The sequence below is a fragment of the Rhinopithecus roxellana genome, chromosome 17 (assembly GCF_007565055.1).
Source record: "Rhinopithecus roxellana isolate Shanxi Qingling chromosome 17, ASM756505v1, whole genome shotgun sequence".
In the NCBI taxonomy this organism is placed as follows: Eukaryota; Metazoa; Chordata; class Mammalia; order Primates; family Cercopithecidae; genus Rhinopithecus; species Rhinopithecus roxellana.
In genome coordinates this window covers 63,344,362-63,366,134 of record NC_044565.1, presented here as the reverse complement: position 1 = coordinate 63,366,134, position 21,773 = coordinate 63,344,362, and the positions used below count along the sequence as shown (strand labels likewise).

At 53.8% G+C, this 21,773-nt stretch overlaps 1 protein-coding gene across 4 annotated transcripts; it reads left to right on the top strand.

Moving 5' to 3' along the window:
- The first annotated feature begins 1,734 nt into the window (after positions 1 to 1,734).
- Positions 1,735 to 17,268, top strand: MFSD2B (major facilitator superfamily domain containing 2B). 4 transcript variants are annotated; one of them, XM_030920714.1, is made up of 15 exons: positions 1,749 to 2,639; positions 3,274 to 3,374; positions 5,719 to 5,844; positions 8,798 to 8,922; positions 9,480 to 9,603; positions 9,921 to 9,999; positions 10,093 to 10,223; positions 12,835 to 12,925; positions 13,024 to 13,145; positions 13,608 to 13,691; positions 13,976 to 14,056; positions 14,272 to 14,381; positions 14,724 to 14,867; positions 15,236 to 15,412; positions 16,576 to 17,268. In XM_030920714.1, exons 1-15 carry the CDS (start codon positions 2,165 to 2,167, stop codon positions 16,598 to 16,600), a joined length of 1,995 nt encoding a protein of 664 aa, XP_030776574.1. In that variant the 5' UTR covers positions 1,749 to 2,164; the 3' UTR covers positions 16,601 to 17,268. The 4 variants fall into 4 exon arrangements, 3 of the variants coding, with proteins under 3 accessions (XP_030776575.1, XP_030776574.1, XP_010356786.2); XR_004054244.1 differs by lacking the exon at positions 16,576 to 17,268 and having other exon boundaries at positions 1,737 to 2,639; positions 14,272 to 14,349; positions 15,236 to 15,377; XM_010358484.2 differs by lacking the exon at positions 3,274 to 3,374 and having other exon boundaries at positions 2,423 to 2,639.
- Positions 17,269 to 21,773: the final 4,505 nt, after the last annotated feature.

Below are 21,773 nucleotides of genomic sequence, written 5' to 3'. Positions count from 1 at the left end.
GTCATCAAGGTTCATCTGTGTTGTAGCATGCATTGGTCCTTCATTCCTTTTTCTTGCCCAATAGTAGTCCATTGTGTGGCTATACCACATTGTATTTATTCATTCATAACCTGATGGACATTGGCTTGTGTCCTCTTTGGCCATATATATACACATATATATATGTGTGTGTATATATGTATACGAATGCTGCTAATGAACATTCATGTTCAAGATTTTATGTGAACATGTTTTCATTTCTGAAGGGTATATACACCTAAGACTGAAATTGCGGGTCATGTGGTAATTCCACGTTTTACTTTGAGAGACTGCCAAACTTTTCCAAAGGACCGTCCCTAGTTTCCATTCCCACTAGCAGCGTATAGGGGTTCTGATTTCTCCACATCCTCCCCAATACTTGTCTCATTTTAATTAGGGCCATCCTGTGGATATGAAATGGTATCTCACTGTAGTTTGATTTGTATTTCCATGTGTTTACTGTTCATTTGTATATCTTTAGAGAAATATCCAGATTCTTTGTCCATTTGAGAATTGGATTGTCTTTTAATTGTTAAGTTGTGAAAGTTGATTCCAGTACAAATCCCTTTCCTCCCATTCTGTGGGTTGTCTTTATACCCACTTATTGGAATCGTTTTCATTTTGAAAACTTTTGTAGTTCATCCAGCTTGTGCTTTTGGCATCCTAAGAAACAATTGCCTGGCCCAGTATGATGAAGAGTCGCTCCTGGGTTTTTTGTGTTTGGTTGGTTTTTGTTTTTGTTTTTTGTTTTTTGTTTTGTTTGTTTTTGAGACGGAGTCTCCCTCTGTAGCCCAGGCTGGAGGTGCAGTGGCACAATCTCGGCTCACTGCAATTTTCGTCTCCCGGGTTCAAGTAATTCTCTTGCCTCAGCCTCCCAAGTAGCTGGGATTACAGGCGTGAGCCACCGTACCTGGCCCTTTCTCCTGTTTTTTCATAAGAGTGTTATATTCTAGGTCTATGATGTATTTTCAGTTAATGTGTGCCCTTGTTACTGGTGGAAGGTATCTGAGTCATGTGGCACCAAAATATGTTAGCGGGAAGGAATCTATATGGGTCTGCAGCAACCTCAGTTCCTGCCTCCTGAGAAGAAAGAATTCCACTGAGGGGCATAAGGCAGAAGGAGAGACTGAGGCAAGTTTTAGAGCAGGAGTAAAAGTTTATTAAAAAGCTCTACAGCAGGCCGGGCGCGGTGGCTCAAGCCTATAATCCCAGCACTTTGGGAGGCCGAGACGGGTGGATCATGAGGTCAGGAGATCGAGACCATCCTGGCTAATATGGTGAAACCCCGTCTCTACTAAAAAATACAAAAAACGTGGTGGGCGCCTGTAGTCCCAGCTACTCGGGAGGCTGAGGCAGGAGAATGGTGTAAACCCGGGAGGCAGAGCTTGCAGTGAGCTGAGATCCGGCCACTGCACTCCAGCCTGGGAGACAGAGCAAGACTCCGTCTCAAAAAAAACAAAAACAAAAACTCTACAGCAGAAATGAAAGGAAGGAAAGTACACTTGGAAGAGGGCCAAGCGGGTGACCTGAAAGACAAGTACACAGTTTGACCTTTTGACCTGAGGTCTTACACATTGGCATACTTCTGGGGTCTTGCATCCCGTCTCCCCTGATTCTTCCCTTGGGGGGCCTGTCCGCATGGGCAGTGGCCTGCCAGCACTTGGGAGGGGAGTGTGCACACTGTGTTTCCTGGAGTTGTACCCATGCTCACTGGAGGCGTTCTTCCCTTACCAGTCCAGTGTCCTTGGAGGGTCACATGTCGGTTCAACTCAGCAATTTGTGTAAGTCCACTTGCGCAGCTCCTGAGATCTCACCGAGAGGCTGATCACCAGTTTCAGGTTTTCTCTCTCTATTGGGAGACTGCCTTTCCCTGGCCCCACTGGGTCAATTATCATTTTAGAGGGAGCATAACAACCGCCTGACTGTCGCCTGATGGTTGCCTGAGGTTCCTGGTTGGAAGCGTGGCCCTCCCCTGCCCTGTTCGAGTCTGACTAGCTACCTGCTGTCACTCCCCTTCCCTTTTAAGGACTTTTCTGGAATATTGCCTGTGCCACCTGCTTTTATTCGCTGGCCAGAACTTAGTTACTGGCCATCCCCGTGGTCTGTATAGGAGACTGCACAATGTGTATTTCAGGCGTTGGGCGTCATGTGTAGCCGCCGGAATGCCTGTTCAGCCATGGTCCAGCCTGAACGAGCGCGCCTCTTGCTTCATTTTGCGGGGGAGCTGCTGCTTGCCCGCGGTCACCCCAGCGGTCTGGCTGAGCCCTTAGCGCGCAGGGCCGCTCACGCCCCTCGGGGATCCACCCCAAGGAGCGCGGTCCTGAGGACCTGCCGGGCCTTTACCCCCGCGGATTTTGGCTCTTCGCTGTTTCCCTTTGGAGAAGCAAAAGAAACGGTGCCCCTCGCGGTTTCTGCGTTTCCCCCGCGTTGCCAGCGTCCACTCGCGCCGCGCCCCTCGCCCGGAGCCGCCCCTCCCAAGGGCGATAACCCGGAGGGCAACGGCCGCGGGCGGCGCTGCGGTGGCAATGGCGGCGCCCCCTGCACCAGCCACCGAGGGGTCCCCGCAACCGGAGCCGCACGCCCCGGAGCCCGGCCCGGGGAGCGTCAGGCGAGAGCGAGAGGTGAGCGGGGCGGCGCGGGCCGGGAAGGGGCTCCGCCCCTGGGGACCTCGAGGGCGTCGCCTCGTAGCCCCTTTTCCAGCTGGGTGCAACCCGGCGGGGCTCGGCCCAAACCTGCCGGCTCAGGGGCTGCCCTCACGGGGTTACACGGCTGGGAGCGGGAAGGCTGGGAGGTGCCGGCGCCGGATAGAAACTAGGACGGGAAGCCTAGCCCTAGCCAAGGAAACAGCTTGGGGATGCGTGGTCCCTGCTGTCCTGATTCCCGGCTTAGGGGTCTTGTCCGTGCCAGCGCAGGTCCTCCCGGAGTCCCGAGCTCTGGGCAGGCAGGGCTTTCTGAAGCGCCTGGGGAGGCTGCGTCCTTCCCGACCTCAGGCAGCTGCTGTGCCCTCGGCCTCCCTCCCAGAACCTGGTCTCGCCGGGCACCAGGCTCCGCTTGGAGGCTGCCTCAGGGAAGGTCCTGGCCATGGGCTCCGACAAGAAGGGAGGGGGGCAGGTGGGAGCGGCGGGGTCTTCGGGGCTCCTTGTCCCTTGCCTGATGCGGCTGGGCCGTGCTGGCCAGCGGGGCTGTGCTGGACGGGGCAAGGGGCCTGGGGCTTCCTGGGTCTCACCGAGTGCCCCTGCTCCCTGCTCGTGCCAGGGCGTTCTGTGGCCTCCCCTGACCACCTCAGCCCCCAGCCTGGTTCAGGGCGTCCTACCAGGCACCTCGGAGCACAGGATTGCGTCCCACAAGAAAGTGAGGTGAGATGAAGGGGCTCTCCGGGGACTCTGACTTCCCAGGGAAACTTAGAAATTCAGGGTGAGATTAACAGCAAGAGGGAAACACTCGCACTGCCGGTGAAGCGTCGGCGTGGAATCCTCATTCAACTCTCTGAGGGTGGCAGCCCCGGTCGCTCCAGAGACCGATGCGCAGAAGCCGAGGTGCCCTGCCCCGGGTCCCGCAGCTACAGACAGCAGGGCAGCGCCTCTCGCCCGGAGCCGCCCCTCCCAAGGGGCTTCTGCTTGTACAGCTCACTGTACAGCTGTAAAACTGTCATCCTCAAGACGGCAAGACGGGACCATATTCCTGGCTTCACTTGGAAGTTATTTCTAAAGTTCGAAAAACTTGCTAGGCCCGTTTTGGGGGATACAAGAGTCCCCACTGGGGGAGAGGGGGACTGTCACGTTGAATTCTGCCTGTTCTTAAAGTTTTCTGGAAGCTGAAATGATGTTCACACAAATGTCAGGAAAGAATCATCCTACCCCCAGTGTGGTTTTCCCCTGTGGGTAGGAAGAGTGTGCAAAGTGTGATAATCCCTTATCTGGGGAGACCTTCCCTTCACAAGAGCCTGCTGGGGTGTCCTGCAAGATGTGGAAATGGGTGAAGCCGTGTCATCTCCACTCCCTCCGGCCCCCAGCAAAGGATGAGAAAAGATGCCCACCTTCTTCCAAAGAAACAGCACTTTACACAGGGTCTTCATGGCCATTTATTGCTTCAACAGTTATATATTGAGCACCTACTGTATACCAAGCTTTTTTCTAGGTACTGGAAACATCATGATAGATAAAAGAGTTCATGCTCTCAGAGAGCTTCCACTCCTGTAGGGAGAGGCAGAAAGTAAATGAGAATATAGCAGGCAATAAGTACAACTGAGAGAGGTGAGTGGTTGGGGAATGCCTCTTGAAGGAGGTGACATTTAAGCCGGTGACATCAAACCAGAATGACAAGGAGTCACCTTCCAGGCAGAGGAATGGGAAGTGCAAAGGCCCTGAGGCAGCAACAGACTTGATGATTTTGAGGAATAGGAAGGAGCCCGGCGTGGCTGAAGGAGAGCTATTTGAGGTGAGGTGGATAGGGGGCTGATTGGGTGGACTGCTTAGCCATGATCGGGACTTGGAGTTTTGTTCAAACTGCAGTGGCATTGACTGAATACCATGGATCTGGAAGCAAACAAACAAAACACACACACACACACACCACCCACCCACACCCACACACACACACACACACCACAAAAAAAGCCTGCAATAGCAAAGCCATCAGAGGGCTTTAATCAGAGAGGAGATGGGATCTCATTATTTATTTGTGACTGAGTGGCTGTTGCCCAGGCTGAAGTGCAGTGGCGCCAATCTCAGCTCACTGCAATCTCTGCCTCTCAGGTTCAAGCGATTCTCTTGCCTCAGCCTCCTGAGTAGCTGGGATTACAGGCAGCCACTATGCCTGGCTAAGTTTTGTGTTTTTAGTAGAGATGGGGTTTCGTCATGTTGGGCAGGCTGGTCTTGAACTCCTGGGCTCAAGCGATCCACCTACCTCCACCTCCCAAAGTGCTGGGTTTATAGGGATGGGCCACCGTGCAATTTATGTTATTACAAGAGCACTGGCTGCTAGGTGGTGTGGATTGTAGGGAGCAAGGGCAGACACAGAGAAGCCACTTAGGAGGCACTCACTGATAGACAAGAATTGGAAAGAAGCATCAAAGATGACTCCTAAGTTTGCGGCCTGAGCCCCTTAGGGGACCAGCGATGCCATTTGCTAGGAGCTGGATTAGACGATGGGATAGCCATCAGGAGCTGTATGTAGACCATGCTAAGCTGAGACGCCTGCCAGGCACCCCTGGAGGGCTGTGGGCAGGCAGGCTACGGGTAAGTGAGCTACCGCCTCATTTACTCATAAACAACCTTGTGAAATTGGCAGGGATGTAGCATTTGACAGATGAGGAAAACAGGCTTGGAGAGATCATGTGATTTACTCAAGGTCACATAGAGGGGTAGGTGACAAAGGCAGGCTCAAGCCCAGGTCTCCTGACCTGCAGCTTACACACCCGTGCTGACTCAGTAAATGACGGCGGCTTCAGCAGGAAGCCCAGGGTAAGATGTCCAGAAGAACGTCCCCCTGGAAATGTTTAGAGGTAATGGTTTAAGATCTTTTTTCTCTTCTGTCTCACTTCCTCTTAGGATGACATGGGGGCAAAATAGGGCTGAGAGGTTGCTGGAAAGCGCTGAAGACATCACAGGGACTCAGGATGCTTACTGAAGTCATAGGGTGTGGGGACCTGTTTTGTGTCTGTTGGGAGAAGGGCTTACTTAGTTCCTGTGTCTCCTCCAGGACAGCAGAGCCAGTCGCCTCTCATTCTGTACGAAGGTGTGCTATGGCATTGGTGGGGTCCCCAACCAGATAGCCTCTAGCGCCACAGCCTTTTACCTGCAGCTCTTCCTGCTTGATATAGCACAGGTAAGTGTGGGCAGCAGCCCAGTCTCTGCTGGCATCTTCCTTGGGGTCTGGTCCTTCCACCCCCACCTCTGCTTCTGCTCCCACCATCCTTGTAGACATCGCTTCTGACTCAAGCTTAACAAAAAGCCAGAAGCTAAAGAGGGCAAGGTCCTCAAGGATGTTTACTACAGCCTGTTTGTAGTGGGAAAATGAGAAACAATGTGGATCCCCGACAATATAGAAGCAGTTGGCTAAGTGAACTGTACCACAGCCACATAATAGACCAAACCTGTCCAACCCACGGCGGGACGGTTTTGAGTGTGGTCCAACACAAATTTGTAAACTTTCTTAAAACATTATGAATTTTTTTGTGATTTTTTTTTTTTTTTTTAGCTCATTACCTATCATTAGTGTTAGTGTATTTTATGTGTTTATATGTGGCCCAAGACAATTCTTTTTTTTTTTTTTTTTTTGAGACAGAGCCTCCCTCTGTTGCCCAGGCTGGAGTGCAGTGGTGTGATCTTGGCTCACTGCAACCTCTGCCTCCCAGGTTCAAGCGATTCTCATGCCTCAGCCTCCCAAGTAGCTAGGATTACAGGCGCACACCACCATGCTTGGCTACTTTTTTTTTTTTTTTTTTTTTTTGAGACGGAGTCTCGCTCTGTCACCCAAGCTGGAGTACAATGGCACAATCTCGGCTCACTGCAACTTCCGCCTCCCGGGTTTAGCAATTCTCCTGCCTCAGCCTCCAGAGTAGCTGGGATTACAGGTGCACGCCACCATGCCTGGCTAATTTTTTGTATTTTTGGTAGAGACAGGGTTTCACCATGTTGGCCAGGTTGGTCTTGAACTCCTGACCTCATGATCCACCTGTCTCTGCCTCCCAAAGTGCTGGGATTATAGGCGTAAACCACCATGCCCAGCCTACAGTTTATTTTTGTATTTTTAGTAAAGACAGGGTCTCGCCATGTTGGTCAGGCTGGTCTCAAACTCCTGGCCTTAGGTGATCCATCCACCACAGCTTCCCATAGTGCTGGGATTACAGGCATGAGCCACCGTGCCTCACCAAGACAATTCTTCTTCTTCCAATGTGGCCCACAGAAGCCAAGAGATTGGACTAACCTCACTATCAAATAGACTGTCATGCAGTCATTCAAAATAATGATCTATACCAGTTGACTTACAGCGATTTCCATGATGCTCTGGTGAAAAAGAAAAGTTAGGGCCGGGCGCGGTGGCTCAAGCCTGTAATCCCAGCACTTTGGGAGGCCGAGACGGGCGGATCATGAGGTCAGGAGATCGAGACCATCCTGGCTAATACGGTGAAACCCCGTCTCTACTAAAAAATACAAAAAACTAGCCGGGCGGCGAGGCGGGCGCCTGTAGTCCCAGCTACTTGGGAGGCTGAGACAGGAGAATGGCGTGAACCCGGGAGGCGGAGCTTGCAGTGAGCTGAGAGCCGGCCACTGCACTCCAGCCTGGGCGGCAGAGCAAGACTCCGTCTCAAAAAAAAAAAAAAAAAGAAAGAAAAAGAAAAGTTAGTTTTAGAGAAGAGTATATAAAATGATCCCATTTTAGCAAAACAAAGACAGGCTCCATATGTGTGTGTGTGGATGGATATGTACGTATATATGTATTTGTCCATGTTTAAAATGTGAGCATGGAGAAAATTCTAGAAGGATCTACACCAACTCGTTAATGTTGGCTACAGGAGGGAATGATGGAGAATGGAGGGTAAGTAAAACACAATTTTTAAAATGAGGTATCCAGCCAAGCATGGTGGCTCACAGCTGTAATCCCAGCACTTCACAAGGCTGAGGAGGGAGGATCACTTGAGATAAGGAGTTCAAGACCAGCCTGGCCAATATGGTGAAACCCCATCTCTACTAAATATACAAAAATTAGCCGGGCATGGTGGCACACACCTGTAGTCCCAGCTACTCGGGAGGCTGAGGCAGGTCAATCGCTTGAACCTGGGAGGTGGAGGCTGCAGTGAGCCGAGATTGCGCCACCACATTCCAGCCTGGTCGACAGAGCAAGGCTCCCTCTCAAAAACAAAACAAAACAAAACAAAACAAAACAAAAACCAACAACAAAAAAAATGAGGTATCCAGCTGGGTGTGGTGGCTCACACCTGTAATCCCAGCACTTTGGGAGGTCAAGGTGGGAGGACCATTTAAACTCAGGTATTCAAGACCAGCCTGGGCAACATGGCAAAACTCCACCTCCATAAAAAATTTAAAAATACAAAAATTAGCTGCGCGTAGTGGCATGTGCCTGTGGTTCCAGCTACTTGGAAGGCTGAGGTGGGAGAATCACCTGAGCCTGAGAGGCGGTGGTTGCAGTGAGCCAAGACGGTACCACTGCACTCCAGCCTGGGCAACAGAGAGAGGCCCTGTCTCAATTAAAAAATAATAATAATAAATAAAATGAGGTATCCACGAATGTTTAAGATGACACTCTGATATGATCCCATTTATATAAACTGATCAATCTCGGGCACACACAAAGAAGCCTATGAACAGCTGATCATCAAAACGATTCTGGCTGTTGTCTCGGGATGCTGGGATTTCAGATGAGCTTCGCTTAGTATTTCCCCACATTGTTTGAATGTTTTTCTAATTACTGTATTATTTACATAGTCAGGAAAAACAATGAATCCTTTCCATTGTGAAACAGTGTCCACCTCTGTCAGCCCAGAGGCACCCTCCTTGCTCTGAGCCAGCCCCAGATGAGGGCCCTGGAGTCCTCTCTGCAGTGGCTGACATGAGTACTAATGGGAGTGTGCAGGGCGGCAGCATTCAGCTCCCTCCCCTGGGATCAGCGTCTTGGGGAAGGCTGAGGAGCCCTTGACATTGTGGCTCTGCCCCGGCCGGTCCTGGTTCCCAGAACCCCCTCCTGATGGCAAGCAGGCCTGTATGGGCTCTCTTCTGCTGCCGGGCCTCAGCTCTCTATCCCCTCCCGTCTGTTTCAGATCCCTGCCGCCCAGGTGTCACTTGTTCTGTTTGGGGGGAAAGTGTCAGGAGCAGCTGCTGATCCTGTGGCTGGATTCTTCATCAACAGGAGCCAGAGGACGGGATCTGGACGGCTCATGCCTTGGTGAGCAACCGCTCAGTCCTTAGGATACAGGCACCTGGTCCTGCCCCTCTGGTCGCTGTTTGTCACAGCCCTGTTTTCTAGCAGAAACCCGCTGGGTGGTTAGGAAACAAGCCTGGATAATGTCGCAGTTGCACTGGGGACTGACTATGAGTGATAAGGAGTTCAGAGACACTCATGGGGACTCTCCCTTCCCAGATGGAATGGGGCTGGACAAAGCCTCCAACACTCCCAGGCCTGGCCTGGGGCTCTGAGTGTGGGAAGGCTGGGATGGAGGCCATGCGAGGCCTCACGGAGGAAGTACAACTCAGTGTCCCAGTGTCCACACAGGGAGTGGCACCAGCGGCACCGAGTGTGCAGCCAGAGCGCCCACGAGGAGTGGCCGCCCACTGCCTCCATGGCCCATCGGCCGCTTCTCCCCTGCTCCTGGCTCCCACCCAGGGAGCCCCAGCCTAGAGATTCTCAAGGGCCCGAGAAGGGGTGAGGTTCCCCCGGGCTGGGCCCTTCGTGTCCCCCTGTCCTGGTCCAGGGACCGCTTCACCTTGGCTGTGCTTCCGCAGGGTGCTGGGCTGCACCCCCTTCATCGCCCTGGCCTACTTCTTCCTGTGGTTCCTGCCCCCCTTCACCAGCCTGCGAGGCCTCTGGTACACGACCTTCTACTGCCTGTTCCAGGGCCTGGCCACGGTAAGCAGGGCCCCTTCCTGGGCCTGTGCTCTGGCGAAGCCCATTGCTTGCCATGGCCACTCTGAAGTGTGCTGTGGGGGCAGGGTCACTGCCCTCCCCACCCGCCTGTGCCTGGACCATGCCATTGGCTCTCGCTGGCCTTGCGCGGGGCTGGCTGCCCCCTCCTGCCTTTGGGCCCCTAGCTCCGACTTCAGGTGGCCAGCTGGGATATGTCGGGTTGGCCTGTGGATGCCGGGATGTGACACCCGGGATTGGGGAGGTTGCCCGCTGTCACCAGGCAAAGCTGGGGGCGGTTCTAAGCTCTGCCAGCACCCCAGTTCTTCCAGGTACCCTACACGGCACTCACCATGCTGCTGACCCCCTGCCCAAGGGAGCGCGACTCGGCCACTGCCTACCGTAAGTGCAGCCATGGGTTTCAGGTTCCGGGGAGGGAACTGCCCCTGGGACCCTAGTCCCTCTCAGTCACCTTAAGCAGCGCTCTGTTTCCAGGGATGACTGTGGAGATGGCGGGAACACTGGTGGGGGCCACTGTCCATGGGCTCATCGTGTCTGGCGCCCACAAACACCACAGGTGCGAGGCCACTGTGACCCCGGGGCCAGTCACCATCTCCCCCAATGCGGTAAGTGCACTGGATGGCCAGGCCCCCCAACCTGGGGTCCCCTCTGCAGGGTCACCTCCTTCCTCAAGACTGGTTCTCCTGTCCACACCACTTTGCTGTCTTTTAGGGGGCTCACTGCGCCCCCTCATTCCTTCCCTGCTCCTCCAGTTGAGCAGATGGCCCCTAAATCTAATGTCCTCTGCTAAACCTGCCTCCTCCTGGGTTCCTTCTAGACGTAAAATCGAACAGACACTGGCCCAGCCACCTGGGCCACCTGGAGTGGAGGAGGCCGGCCCCACAGGTGGGGCGAGGGTGGGGAAAGCTGCAGGACAGGCTAGGGGAGGGCAGCAGAGGGGTCTGGTGTCCTCCTGGAGCTGAAGCCCTTCCTATGACCCGTGCTCCCTCCCCCAGCCCTGACCGGGTGAGCCCCCAACCCCCAGTGTGAACTGGTGGAGAGAGGGAAGCCCCCTTCCTTCCCTTTCACAGCAGGTCCCTTGAGCATTGAGCAGACACACCTCTATTTTATCCACCACATTTACCTTACCTCTTTTTCTATTCCCCCTCTTTCCTCAAGTAAATGACATTATCATCCTCCAGCACTATCCTCTTCTCCTCCCCTCTCTCAACCCTCCAACCTATGACTGAATCCTGCCCATTTTTTAGGCCAAAAGTCTTCTGGGATGCATCCAGCCATCTTGCACCCCACTGCCATGCCCTGGCCCATGCCACCAGCTCCCTCCCTACCCCACAACTGTGCCTCCGCTTCCTACAGGGCATCCCTGCCTCCTGCCACCTCCCCTGTGTGGTCAGGTGCCCTTTGAAAGGAGTTTGAGCATGCGTGGCCCTCGCTTTCAGGACTGGGCATGGGCCACCCTCCACAGCCTTCATGTAGGCCTCCCCTCTGTGTGCCCTGCACCCTGCTGTCTTGGCCTTTTGTGCTTTTTTTTTTTTTTTTTGAGACGGAATCTTATCTGTTGCCCAGGCTGCAGTGCAGGGGCGCAATCTCAGCTCACTGCAACCTCCGCCTCCCGGGTTCAGGCCATTCTCCTGCCTTAGCCTCCTGAGTAGCTGGGACTAAAGGCGCCCGCCACCACACCTGGCTAATTTTTGTATTTTTAGTAGAGATGGGGTTTCGCCACTTTGGCCAGGCTGGGTTTCGAACTCCTGACTTCAGGTGATCCGCCCATCTCAGCCTCCCAAAGTGCTGGGATTACAGGCATGAGCCACCACACCTGGCCTGTGCTTGTTTTTAATATTTCAGATTTACACAAAGGCAGAGAGGCACAGATCTTACTGTGGTCCCTGGACCAGCAGCATCAACTCCTGGGACCTTGTTAGAAAGGTAGATCCTCATGATTACAGGCGTGAGCCACCACTGGGATTACAGTGGTGGCTCACGCCTGTAATCCCAGCACTTTGGGAGGCTGAGGCGGGCGGATCACAAGGTCAGGAGTTCAAGACCAGTCTGGCCAACATAGTGAAATCCCGTTTCTACTAAAAATACACAAAAAAATTAGCTGGGCGTGGTGGTGTGCGCCTGTAATCCCAGCTACTCAGGAGGCTGAGGCAGAAGAATCACATGAACCCAGGAGGTGGAGGTTGCAGTGAGCTGAGATCGTGCCACTGCGATCTGCCTGGGCGACAGAAAGAGACTTTTTTTTTTTTTTTTTTTTTGAGACGGAGTCTCGCTCTGTCACCCGGGCTGGAGTGCAGTGGCCGCATCTCAGCTCACTGCAAGCTCCGCCTGCTGGGTTTACACCATTCTCCTGCCTCAGCCTCCCGTGTAGCTGGGACTACAGGCGCCTGCCACCTCGACTGGCTAGTTTTTTGTATTATTTTTAGTAGAGACGGGGTTTCACCATGTTAGCCAGGATGGTCTCGATCTGACCTCGTGATCCGCCCGTCTCGGCCTCCCAAAGGGCTGGGATTACAGGCTTGAGCCACCGCGCCTGGCCAGAAAGAGACTCTTGTCTCAAAAAAAAAGAATCTGAAGACAGTAACAGCAGAGCATTGAACCCCAGAGGCAGTGCTCTTCAGCACATGAGGCCCAGGGTGGCTGCACAGGACAAGTGCCCTGCCCCGCCCCCTCTCTCTGCTCCTCTCCTCAGAGGCAGCCTCTCCTGAACTGGCTCTGGCTGTCACTCTCGTGCATGGCTTTATAGGCATTTCAATGCACATATATTCTTCCCTGAATGACAGGTAGCACTGTCCTGCTTCCTATATCTGCTTCCGCCTGCTCCTGGATCTGTCTTCCTCTCCACACTCTGAGCCCTGTGGATGGACAGGGCTCACTTATTCATCATTGGAGCCTCGGGGCCTAGCATGCAGAAGGCAGCAGCAGTCAATGTTTGCTTCATAGAATGCGGGAGGGAGCACTCTGGCTCCTGGGGCATCAGTGTCCTCTTTGCCATGCAGGGAACACAGGGTCAGCAGAGGGGGTCCGTGGAAGGAGCAGCCCGGGCCCGGAGAGTGTGCTGTCCTGTGGGGTGATTGGGAGGTGGGGACCCAATGTCCTGGGCTTGGGCTGTGCCTCCCTCCTCTCCCTTTGGGAGGCAGTCCTGCCCCGCCCTCAGGTGTCACCACCTCCAGGGGTTGAAGACATCACCCACCCCAGTTCTGTCCTGTCCCATAGGCCCGTCTCTACTACATTGCGGCTGCCGTGGTTGCGGTGACTTACCCCGTGTGCAGCAGTTTACTGTGCCTAGGGGTGAAGGAGCGGCCAGGTATGGGGTGTGGTGAGGAGGGAAACAGAAGCTGGGGACAGGGGTGGTTTTTGGTTTAGAACTCTGCGAAGCCAAGGTGCCACCCTCCTGCATTGCAGACCCCTCCACCCCAGCCTCAGGCCCAGGCTTGAGTTTCCTGGCTGGGCTGGGCCTCACTACCCGGCACCCGCCCTACCTGAAGATGGTGATCTCCTTCCTGTTCATCTCTGCTGCTGTTCAGGTACCTCTGGCCAGCTGCCCCCAACAGGCTTGGTGCTGGCCATGCAGACCTTGCATAGGTTCAGGGTGCCGTCTCAGCCTGAGTTTTATAGGGAGAAACCTATGGCTGGCGCATGGCTCAGAGGGGCTGGTGCTGGGAGGGAGATCCCGGTAGGGCCTGTGGGACTGGAGGGCCAGGGCCTGGGCACTAGGAGGCTGACAGTGTCTGGGTGATTTCCTCTCACATTACCGGAAGCGTAGTCAAGTCCACCTGATCACAGCTGTGCAGGTGATGAGGGTGGCCTAGGAGTGGTGTTTATATCTGTGTTGGCAACAAGTGTCCTTTGTGGGGGAAGGGACTGTATGATGGTAGCAGCAAGCCAAAGTCCCAATGGAGAGGCCAGACTCAAGACCCTGTCCTTGCCCTTAACTTCTGAGCTCCTGCCATGCCCTGCACATACCCACTTCCTGTCCATCTCCTCAGGTGGAGCAGAGCTACCTGGTCCTGTTCTGTACACATGCCTCCCAGCTACACGACCACGTCCAGGGCCTGGTGCTAACCGTCCTGGTGAGGGGACCTGGGGTGGTGGAGGCTAGGTCACTTGGGGCCCTGAGTTGGGGACATGTGTGGCCAGAGTTCTGGTGGTCCACATTTTGGACTTTGCTTTGGTCTTGGTCACCCACATTCCAGCAGAGGGTAGAATTGGGGCCAGGATTACAATGTTCATAGCCACTGGTTTGAATCGGGGGCAAGGCCAAGGCCAGGCATCCCATCTAAAAGCCAAGGCCTTGAGGTCCCGGGTGAAGGCGCTGGCAGCATGGCCCTGGCGTGACGACACTGTCTGCTCACAGGTCTCAGCTGTGCTGAGCACCCCGCTGTGGGAGTGGGTTCTCCAGCGCTTTGGGAAGAAGACGTCAGCCTTCGGGATCTCTGTGAGTGAGGCAGGAATTAAGGGTTGGGAGTGGCTGGAGGGGAGAGGCGAGGGAGGTGACCATGGTGCCTGAGCCGGTGTGGATCTGTGTTCCCTTGAGTCTTCAGGGCCTGGCACAGGGTGAGGCACGGGGGTCATCAGTCAAGAGCCATGTGTGAAGGAGCAGGCCCCGCGAAGTAGCAGGTGGCAGGACAGCCAGTATGTGTGTCTCCCCAGGCGATGGTGCCCTTTGCGATCTTGCTGGCTGCTGTGCCCACAGCACCTGTGGCTTATGTCGTGGCCTTTGTATCTGGCGTGAGCACTGCTGTGTCCTTGCTGCTACCCTGGTAGGCTGGGTGTGGGGGCCTCATGTGTGTCCACAGTGGGTGTCGCCTCCTTCATGTCAACCTGCTGTCCCAGGTCCCCTGCACCCAGCCTGTGCAGGAGATGGAGGCCACCAGCTCCACCCTCAGAGCCCTCCTGAGAGGACACCAGGCAGTAGGAATGGTGGGGGGCCCGGCAGGGGCTGGCGGGGGTACGAGCACACAGGCCATATGCTTTTCTGGTGGCCATTCTGGTCCTGGGCACAGAACTCAGGGATGAATCCACCTTGGCCTCTGTCCCCAGAGTTCACAGGCTGCTGGTGGCCAAAGGGCTAGGAGGGCTAACTCGATGCCCCTGCCACACAGGTCCATGCTGCCAGATGTGGTGGATGACTTTCAGCTGCAGCACCATCACGGGCCAGGCCTGGAGACCATTTTCTACTCCTCCTACGTCTTCTTCACAAAGCTGTCTGGTGCATGTGCCCTGGGCATCTCCACCCTCAGTCTGGAGTGAGTCCCAGGGTTAGAATACAGCAGAGGCACCAAGGACCAGTGGGCGGGAAGAGGGCAAAGCCCCCCACCTACCAAGCTCGGGGCACCCATGAGCCTGAGGCCTAAGCGCTGCTCTTTGGAGAGTGTTGGGAACCATTTCCCCATGTTTCTCTGTGCATGAGACTGAGAGGGCCAGCCCCCCCATTCTCAGTTTTCTCTAAACTCTCCCAGGTCAGCCTGTCTGTCCCCTTGACACTCCTCTCCTGATCTCGCCAGGAAATGAAGTCCACGTTTCAGGAGGGGATGGGGTGAGGTGTCTGGGGCCCCTCCACTCAGGGTGCCAGGCTCAGCAGGCCCTGCCCTAAGGCTGGGTGATGCTTCTCCAGGTTCTCGGGGTACAAGGCAGGGGCCTGCAAGCAGGCAGAGGAGGTAGTGGTCACCCTCAAGGTCCTCATCGGCGCCGTGCCCACTTGCATGATCCTTGCTGGGCTCTGCATCCTCATGGTCGGCTCCACTCCAAAGACGCCCAGTCAGGACGCCTCCAGCCGGCTGAGCCTTCGGAGGTAAGCCCTGCACGTCCCCTGCACCCAGGGAGGCACAGTGTGCGCTGCTGGGGGAATGACTAACACCAGTCTGCAGACGTCCCTGCTGTCACACAGTCCTGCCTCTGGGACACTCTTTCCTTAGCACAGGGTCACCCTTTTCTCCTGGATTTTCTTCTGTTACCCTGGCCACCCCTTCTCAGTCTTCTTCCTTTGATCACCTGGTAGACTGTGGTATGTGAGGGTTCCCTCCTTGACTCCTGTTGGTTTTGCTCTCCAAAGCCCCCTCAGTACCTCATCTGCTAGCCTGACCCAACTCAGGCACCCCTTGTGCCTGGTGACTGCTAGAGCTGCCCCTCCAGCCTGAGCTTCCCTCAACTTCCAGAGCCACGTATCGCTGGCATGCAGACATTTCCACCTAGTAGCCCACAAGCCTGGCACTCAGTCTCGATGAACCTCAACAGAACTGATCTTGTCCCCCCAACTGGCTCCTCCTTCTGTGTCCCTGTCTTAGTGAATGGCACCATGGCTCCCCCTGGGATGGAAGCCTGGGAGTCTTCGGCTCTTCCCTCCCACGGGCAATGCTGAGCAGGTCTCTGACCTGGTCCTTCCCCTACCAGAACACCGACCCCACTGATGGGGAGGATTTACTCACTCTCTGATCTTCTGGGGAGGCTATGGGAACCCTGAAGGCTGGGGCTGGCTGTTTTATTCCTTTTTGTATCCCAAGAGCCCAGCACAGAGCCTGAGGCCAAGCAGGTACCAAGGAATCACTGCTGCAGCATCACCATGTCTGGCCCAGCAGACGTGCATGAGCACCCAATGTTCACCCACATAAGGTCCTCAAGCATGCACACATCATGCAGGCCCACGCAGGACAGGCAGTGGGTGGTCCCGTCATCAGCCACTCCCTGCCCAGGGTGACGGCCTCGGGCTCTGCAGCAGAGAGATATCAAGGGCACGCTTCCCAGTCAGGGAAGGCCAGGCAGATGGGCAACTGCTTGATGGCACCTGGAGAACCAGGGTTGTAGCTTATTTACAGGACTTGGGAGGGGAGGAGTTGAAGAGGAGTTACTGGGAAGACAAGGAGCAGCCACCAAACCTTCCACGGGTTTCTGCGGCAGGACAGAGGGAGGGCCCACACCACTTCCATCCTTCTCCTTGACTTCCTTCCCTTCCCACAGGAGGACCAGCTACAGCCTGGCGTAAAGCTTGAGAGGGTGACCGTGAATGGACACAGGAGCCAGCACCCTTGGGGTCTGACATCGCCCTCCTCCGCCCTTCAGCACCCGGCCTGGCAGTTTAGCGCTCGGTCTTTTTCCCCGGGATGTGGAGTCTTTGGCAACATGTCCTGAAGGGACTGGCCTGTGCTTCAGGACCCCACTTGGCATTCCTTGTCTGTTGCCTTCAGACTATCTCAGATAGACCTGTGTCCCTGACTAGGCCAGTAGCACCTGCCTCTAGAAAAAGGAAGCTCCTGCCCAACCTGGCTTGTGGACCCTGTGGGAGCCCCAGGCCCAACAACCTGCCCACGTGGATAGCAAAGCTCCCCGACAGAAGGACAGACACAAGGACTCTTGTTTGTCCCAGGGCTCCAGTGGACATCTGCTGAGGACACAGAGAGGTGAGAGTCACCACGTGAATGGGCAGAGTGTGGACAGGCAGATATGCCCAAGATGTACGATTAGGGAGACCAGACAGACCCAGGGAGGCCAATGGGCCCCAGGGAGAACGGGACAGCAGTGGGGATGGGGACTGAGCAGGGTGGGCGCTGAGGTGCTCCTCAAGCCTCTCCCAGTCCCCAACCATTGATGCGACTGTTTCTATCAGGGTCAGAAATGGCTATCGAGCCAGCAAAGATCCATCATTTTCACAAATAAAAGCTATTTGTGTGGAAAGATTTTTCTGAAATTTTATCTTACAAAAGCACGGGAACTACAGTTTTTTAGAGGCCATGTTTTCGGGGAAAGAAGGATCTACGGAGGTTTTTATTTTTACAAAAACAAATTCAAGGGTTGATCTGCTATTGAGTCTGTGCAGTGTGACCGTGGACAGACCTCTCATCCCAACTGGAATCCCCAGAGGAGGGAAAGGGGAGAAAGCCTGGTGCCCTTGAACCTGGCTGCTCCCCTAGCCACATACCCCTGACTTGCATGTCCTTAGACCAGGGACACCATGTGGGAGCAGGGCGGGTTCCTCCTTCCCTTTGGAGGAGTCACAAAGTTAAGTCTCTAGAGTGGCTCAAAGCAGCAGGCCGCCGAGGTGGCTCATGGGGGCTGGGGCTAGGGGAGGGCTGGGGAAGCTGTGGGGGGTGTTACGCTCCAGCAAGTCCTTCCTGGAGAAGTCTGGCACCTAAACAGGGGGCCTGGAGTGCAGACTCGCCCCCTACATTTCACCCCAGCTCCTACCCCTGCCTCCTTCATGGGTTCAGCTCTCCTGAGCCCACAGCTAGGCCCCGTCCACTCGAGATCTTCAGCTGTCTCTGAGGAGCAATCCCCCTGAGGCCCAGAACTCAGGGGCTCATAACTCCTTAGATATGACGCAGTCCTCAGAGCTGAAAGCATCTCACTGCTTCCACAAACACGGTGGCAGAAGGAACCCAACCTTGCCGGGGGCGTGTGGGGTCTGACCTGGTCTTTCTGGTGCCTCAACTCTCTGGCCCTTATGACACTGACGTGAGTATCTGGTTCCTGAGGTCACAGGGCACCAGAGAAAGAGCTGGGCTCAGCTTCTCTGCATTGCCCCTTCTGACAGGAAGCTCTGCCTCCCCGTACTGTGCATGGACACAAACACACACACACACAAGCAAGCACACATGCACGCTACCGAAAACAGGAGAGAACGTTTCTTAATGCTGGGATATCACAGGTCACGTGGAAACAGTACCCAGCAAGACAGAAGGCAATGTAGTTTCTACCACGTTATCATTTTATGTTACGCTTTGGCAACCTGGGCAATGCAGGCAGGATCAGAAGCTTGTGCCAGATTCTCTGCTATCGATTATTTCCTGGCAGTGCAGTGGCAGGAAGCAGAGCTATACTGTGCAAAGGCAGCTGCAGGGGCCCTCTGCAGAGTCAGAACCTCCGGGAGTCAGGAGTTAAAGCCCAGAGACAGGAGCTATCATGGGCTCGGAGCTGGGCAGATGCCCTGAAAGGCATCATTGCATTTCTTCTTCACAGCAGTCCTGCTGAGCATTATTCGCATTCTCAGATGAGGAAACAGGCTTAGAGAGATTAAGCCACTTGCCCAAGTTCAGTCGGTGGTAGAAATGAGTCTTTTTGGTTTTGTTTGTTTGAGACAGAGTCTTGCTCTGCTGCCCAGGCTAGAGTGCAGTGTCACAATCATAGCTCACTGGAGCCTTGAACTCCTGGGTTCAAGTGATTCTCCCACCTCAGCCTCCTGAGTAGCTGGGACTACGGTGCACACCACCACGCCCAACTAATTTTTCTTTTTTTTGTAGCAATGGTGCCTAGGCTGGTCTTGAACTTCTGGGCTTAAGCAATCCTCCCCCTTCGGCCTCCCAAAATGCTGGGATTATAGGCGTCAGCCACCATGCCCGGCCCATTTACCGCTATAGCTCCTCAGAGCCCAGAAGTAAGTGTTCAATATGAATGTTTGCTGAATGAATGAGCAAATGTTCCTATCACCTTCATCCTAAAACAAACACCACCACCTTTTATTTGTTCCCTTAGCTTTCTGCTCTCCAAATAATCTGCTTTACTGTTCTCCTCTCACCCCTCCCATTCCTGTCTCCTTTTCCTCACCTGCTATTCACTCCTTAACCAGTTAAACCTGGGCTTGGCTTCCAACACTGAGACAGTGCAGCCTGACAGGATGAACCCCAGCATCAAAGAAAAGGAGATGGTAATCTGTATGTTACTTCCCTCTTTTACTATGGTTGACTTACTCAACAAAACTGAGCCTCCATTTCTTTTTTTTTTTTTGAGATGGAGTCTCACTCTGTTGCCCAGGCTGGAGTATAGTGGCGCAGTTTTGGCTCACCACAACCTCCGCCTTCCAGGTTCAAGCGATTCTCCTGCCTCAGCCTCCAGAGTAACTGGGATTATAGGCACCCACCACCATGCCTGGCTAATTTTTTGTACTTTTAGTAGAGACAGGGTTTCACCATGTTGGCCAGGCTGGTCTTGAACTCCTGACCTCAGGTGATCTGCCTGTCTCGGCCTCCCAAAGTGCTGAGATTACAGGCATGAGCCACCATGCCCAGTTTCTTTCTTTTTTTTTTTGAACAAATGTATACACTATTACATAAACCTCAGGATGGCTATGAGAGAAGACATGACCAAGTAGCAGACCAAGGAAACCCTTAGTGACCAGTCAATTAATGCTGACAACTCCTTTTCAAAATTCTGTCTTGGGCTGGGTGCAGTGTAAGTGTGTGAGCCTTTGGGAGGTCAAGGCAGATGGATCATACGAGATCAGGAGTTTGAGACCAGCCTGGCCAATACGGTGAAACCCCGTCTCTACCAAAAATATAAAAATTAGCTGGGCATGGTGGCAGGCGTTTGTCATCCCAGCTACTCAGGAGGCTGAGGCAGAAGAATCGCTTGAACCAAGAAGGCAGAGGTTGTAGTGAGCTGAGATAATACCAGTGCACTCCAGCCTGGGCAATGGAGCCAGACCCTGTCTCAAAATAACAAAAAATACCTGTCTTCCCCTGGACTGCATGACATCACCCTCCTGGTTCTTCTGCAGCATCTCTGACCATTCGTTTTCTGTCTTTTCCTTCACATCTTTCTCCTTTGATGCTCCTTAGCCATCGTGGGCTTCTCAGGGCCACGTGATCCCACTCACTATCACCACCTATCCACTACTATAGACTTTTATTAACCCAGAGCTCTCTGCGGAGCTCCAGAGCCCCAGATCCAACTGCCTATCTCAGTGTTTGGGCAGTTAAAACATCATACATCCAAAATACATCACCTCTGCACACTTGTTCTGCCTCCTGCATTTTCAATAAGTTACATCAGTGTTACTGAGCAAAACAGCTTGCTGCCTGATGCACACAGAAGCCAGTACTATGGCATCAGATTTTTGAGAGAAGAAAAGCCTTATTACAAATCAACCAACAAGTCAGGCATGGTGGCTCACGCCTGTAATCCCAGAACTTTGAAAGGCCGAAGCAGGTGGATCACTTGAGCCCAGGAGTTTGAGACCAGCCTGGCCAACACGGTGAAAGGTGAAACCCTGTCTCTACTAAGATACAAAAATTAGCCGGGCACCTGTAATACCAGCTACCCGGGAGGCTGAGGCAAGTGAATTACTTGAACCTGGGAGGTGGAGGTTGCAGTGAGCTGAGATCACGCCACTGCACTCTGGCCTGGGCAACAGAGCGAGACTCCGTCTCAAATAAAAAACCAACCAACAAACAAAATCAACCAAGGAGACAGGAGTCCAGCTTGAATCTGTCCTTCCTGTATTGGTCTTAAGGTAGCACTGATATCATATAAGGTTTAGAGGGTGGGTTCTGGGATTAGCAGGTGATTGGTGGAAGGAAAGGGAGGTCTGGAACGTCTCCAGGGATGCACACTTGTCTCCTCTTGGGTCACATGTGCAAATTCGGGGAGAAGTTAGTATGAAATGTGGTGGAAATTCAGGCTGTGACATCAGTAAGCATGTTCTACGCAAACTCTAGTCAGCCAACTGATTTCAGCCAGTTTTCTTATATTACAAGTGGAGAGAGTTTCAGCAAGCTGTTTCTTTTCTGAGACAGGGTTTCACTCTGTCACCCAGGCTGGAGTGCAGTGGCGTGATCTGTTCACTGCAACCTCCGCCTGCTGGGTTCAAACAATTCTCCTACCTCAGCCTCCCAAGTAGTTGGGAACACAGGCATGAGCCACCACACCCGGCTAATTTTTGTACTTTCAGTAGAGACAGGTTTCACCATGTCGGCCAGGCAACTCGGTCTCCCAAAGTGCTGGAATTACAGGTGTGAGCCACCGTGCCCTGCTCTATTTCTTTTCTTATCTGCCATCCTATAAGCTCAAGAATTCCTGCTGGTCACAGTTTCTTTAATCCTGTAGGGCACAGTTTCATCAGCATCTTTCCAATCTACCGAAAACCAAAGACTTGGTGTCTTCTTAGGTTCCTTTCTCCTTGATTAGCTCCAATTAACTCCACTGTCTCATCCCCGTATCTACTGAGTGTGGATTGAGCAAAGGAAGTCAAGGGTAGTCTATGGCCATACCACCCTGAATGCGCCCGATCTCATCTGATCTCGGAAGCTAAGCAGGGTTGGGACTGGTTACTTGGACAGGAGGAGGACAAGGGTTATAGTTTGTGGATTATCAAATGGTGAAAGTTATTTGACACTGGACAGAAAGTTGTAACACCAGATATGGATGGATGTGGCTCACAACACATG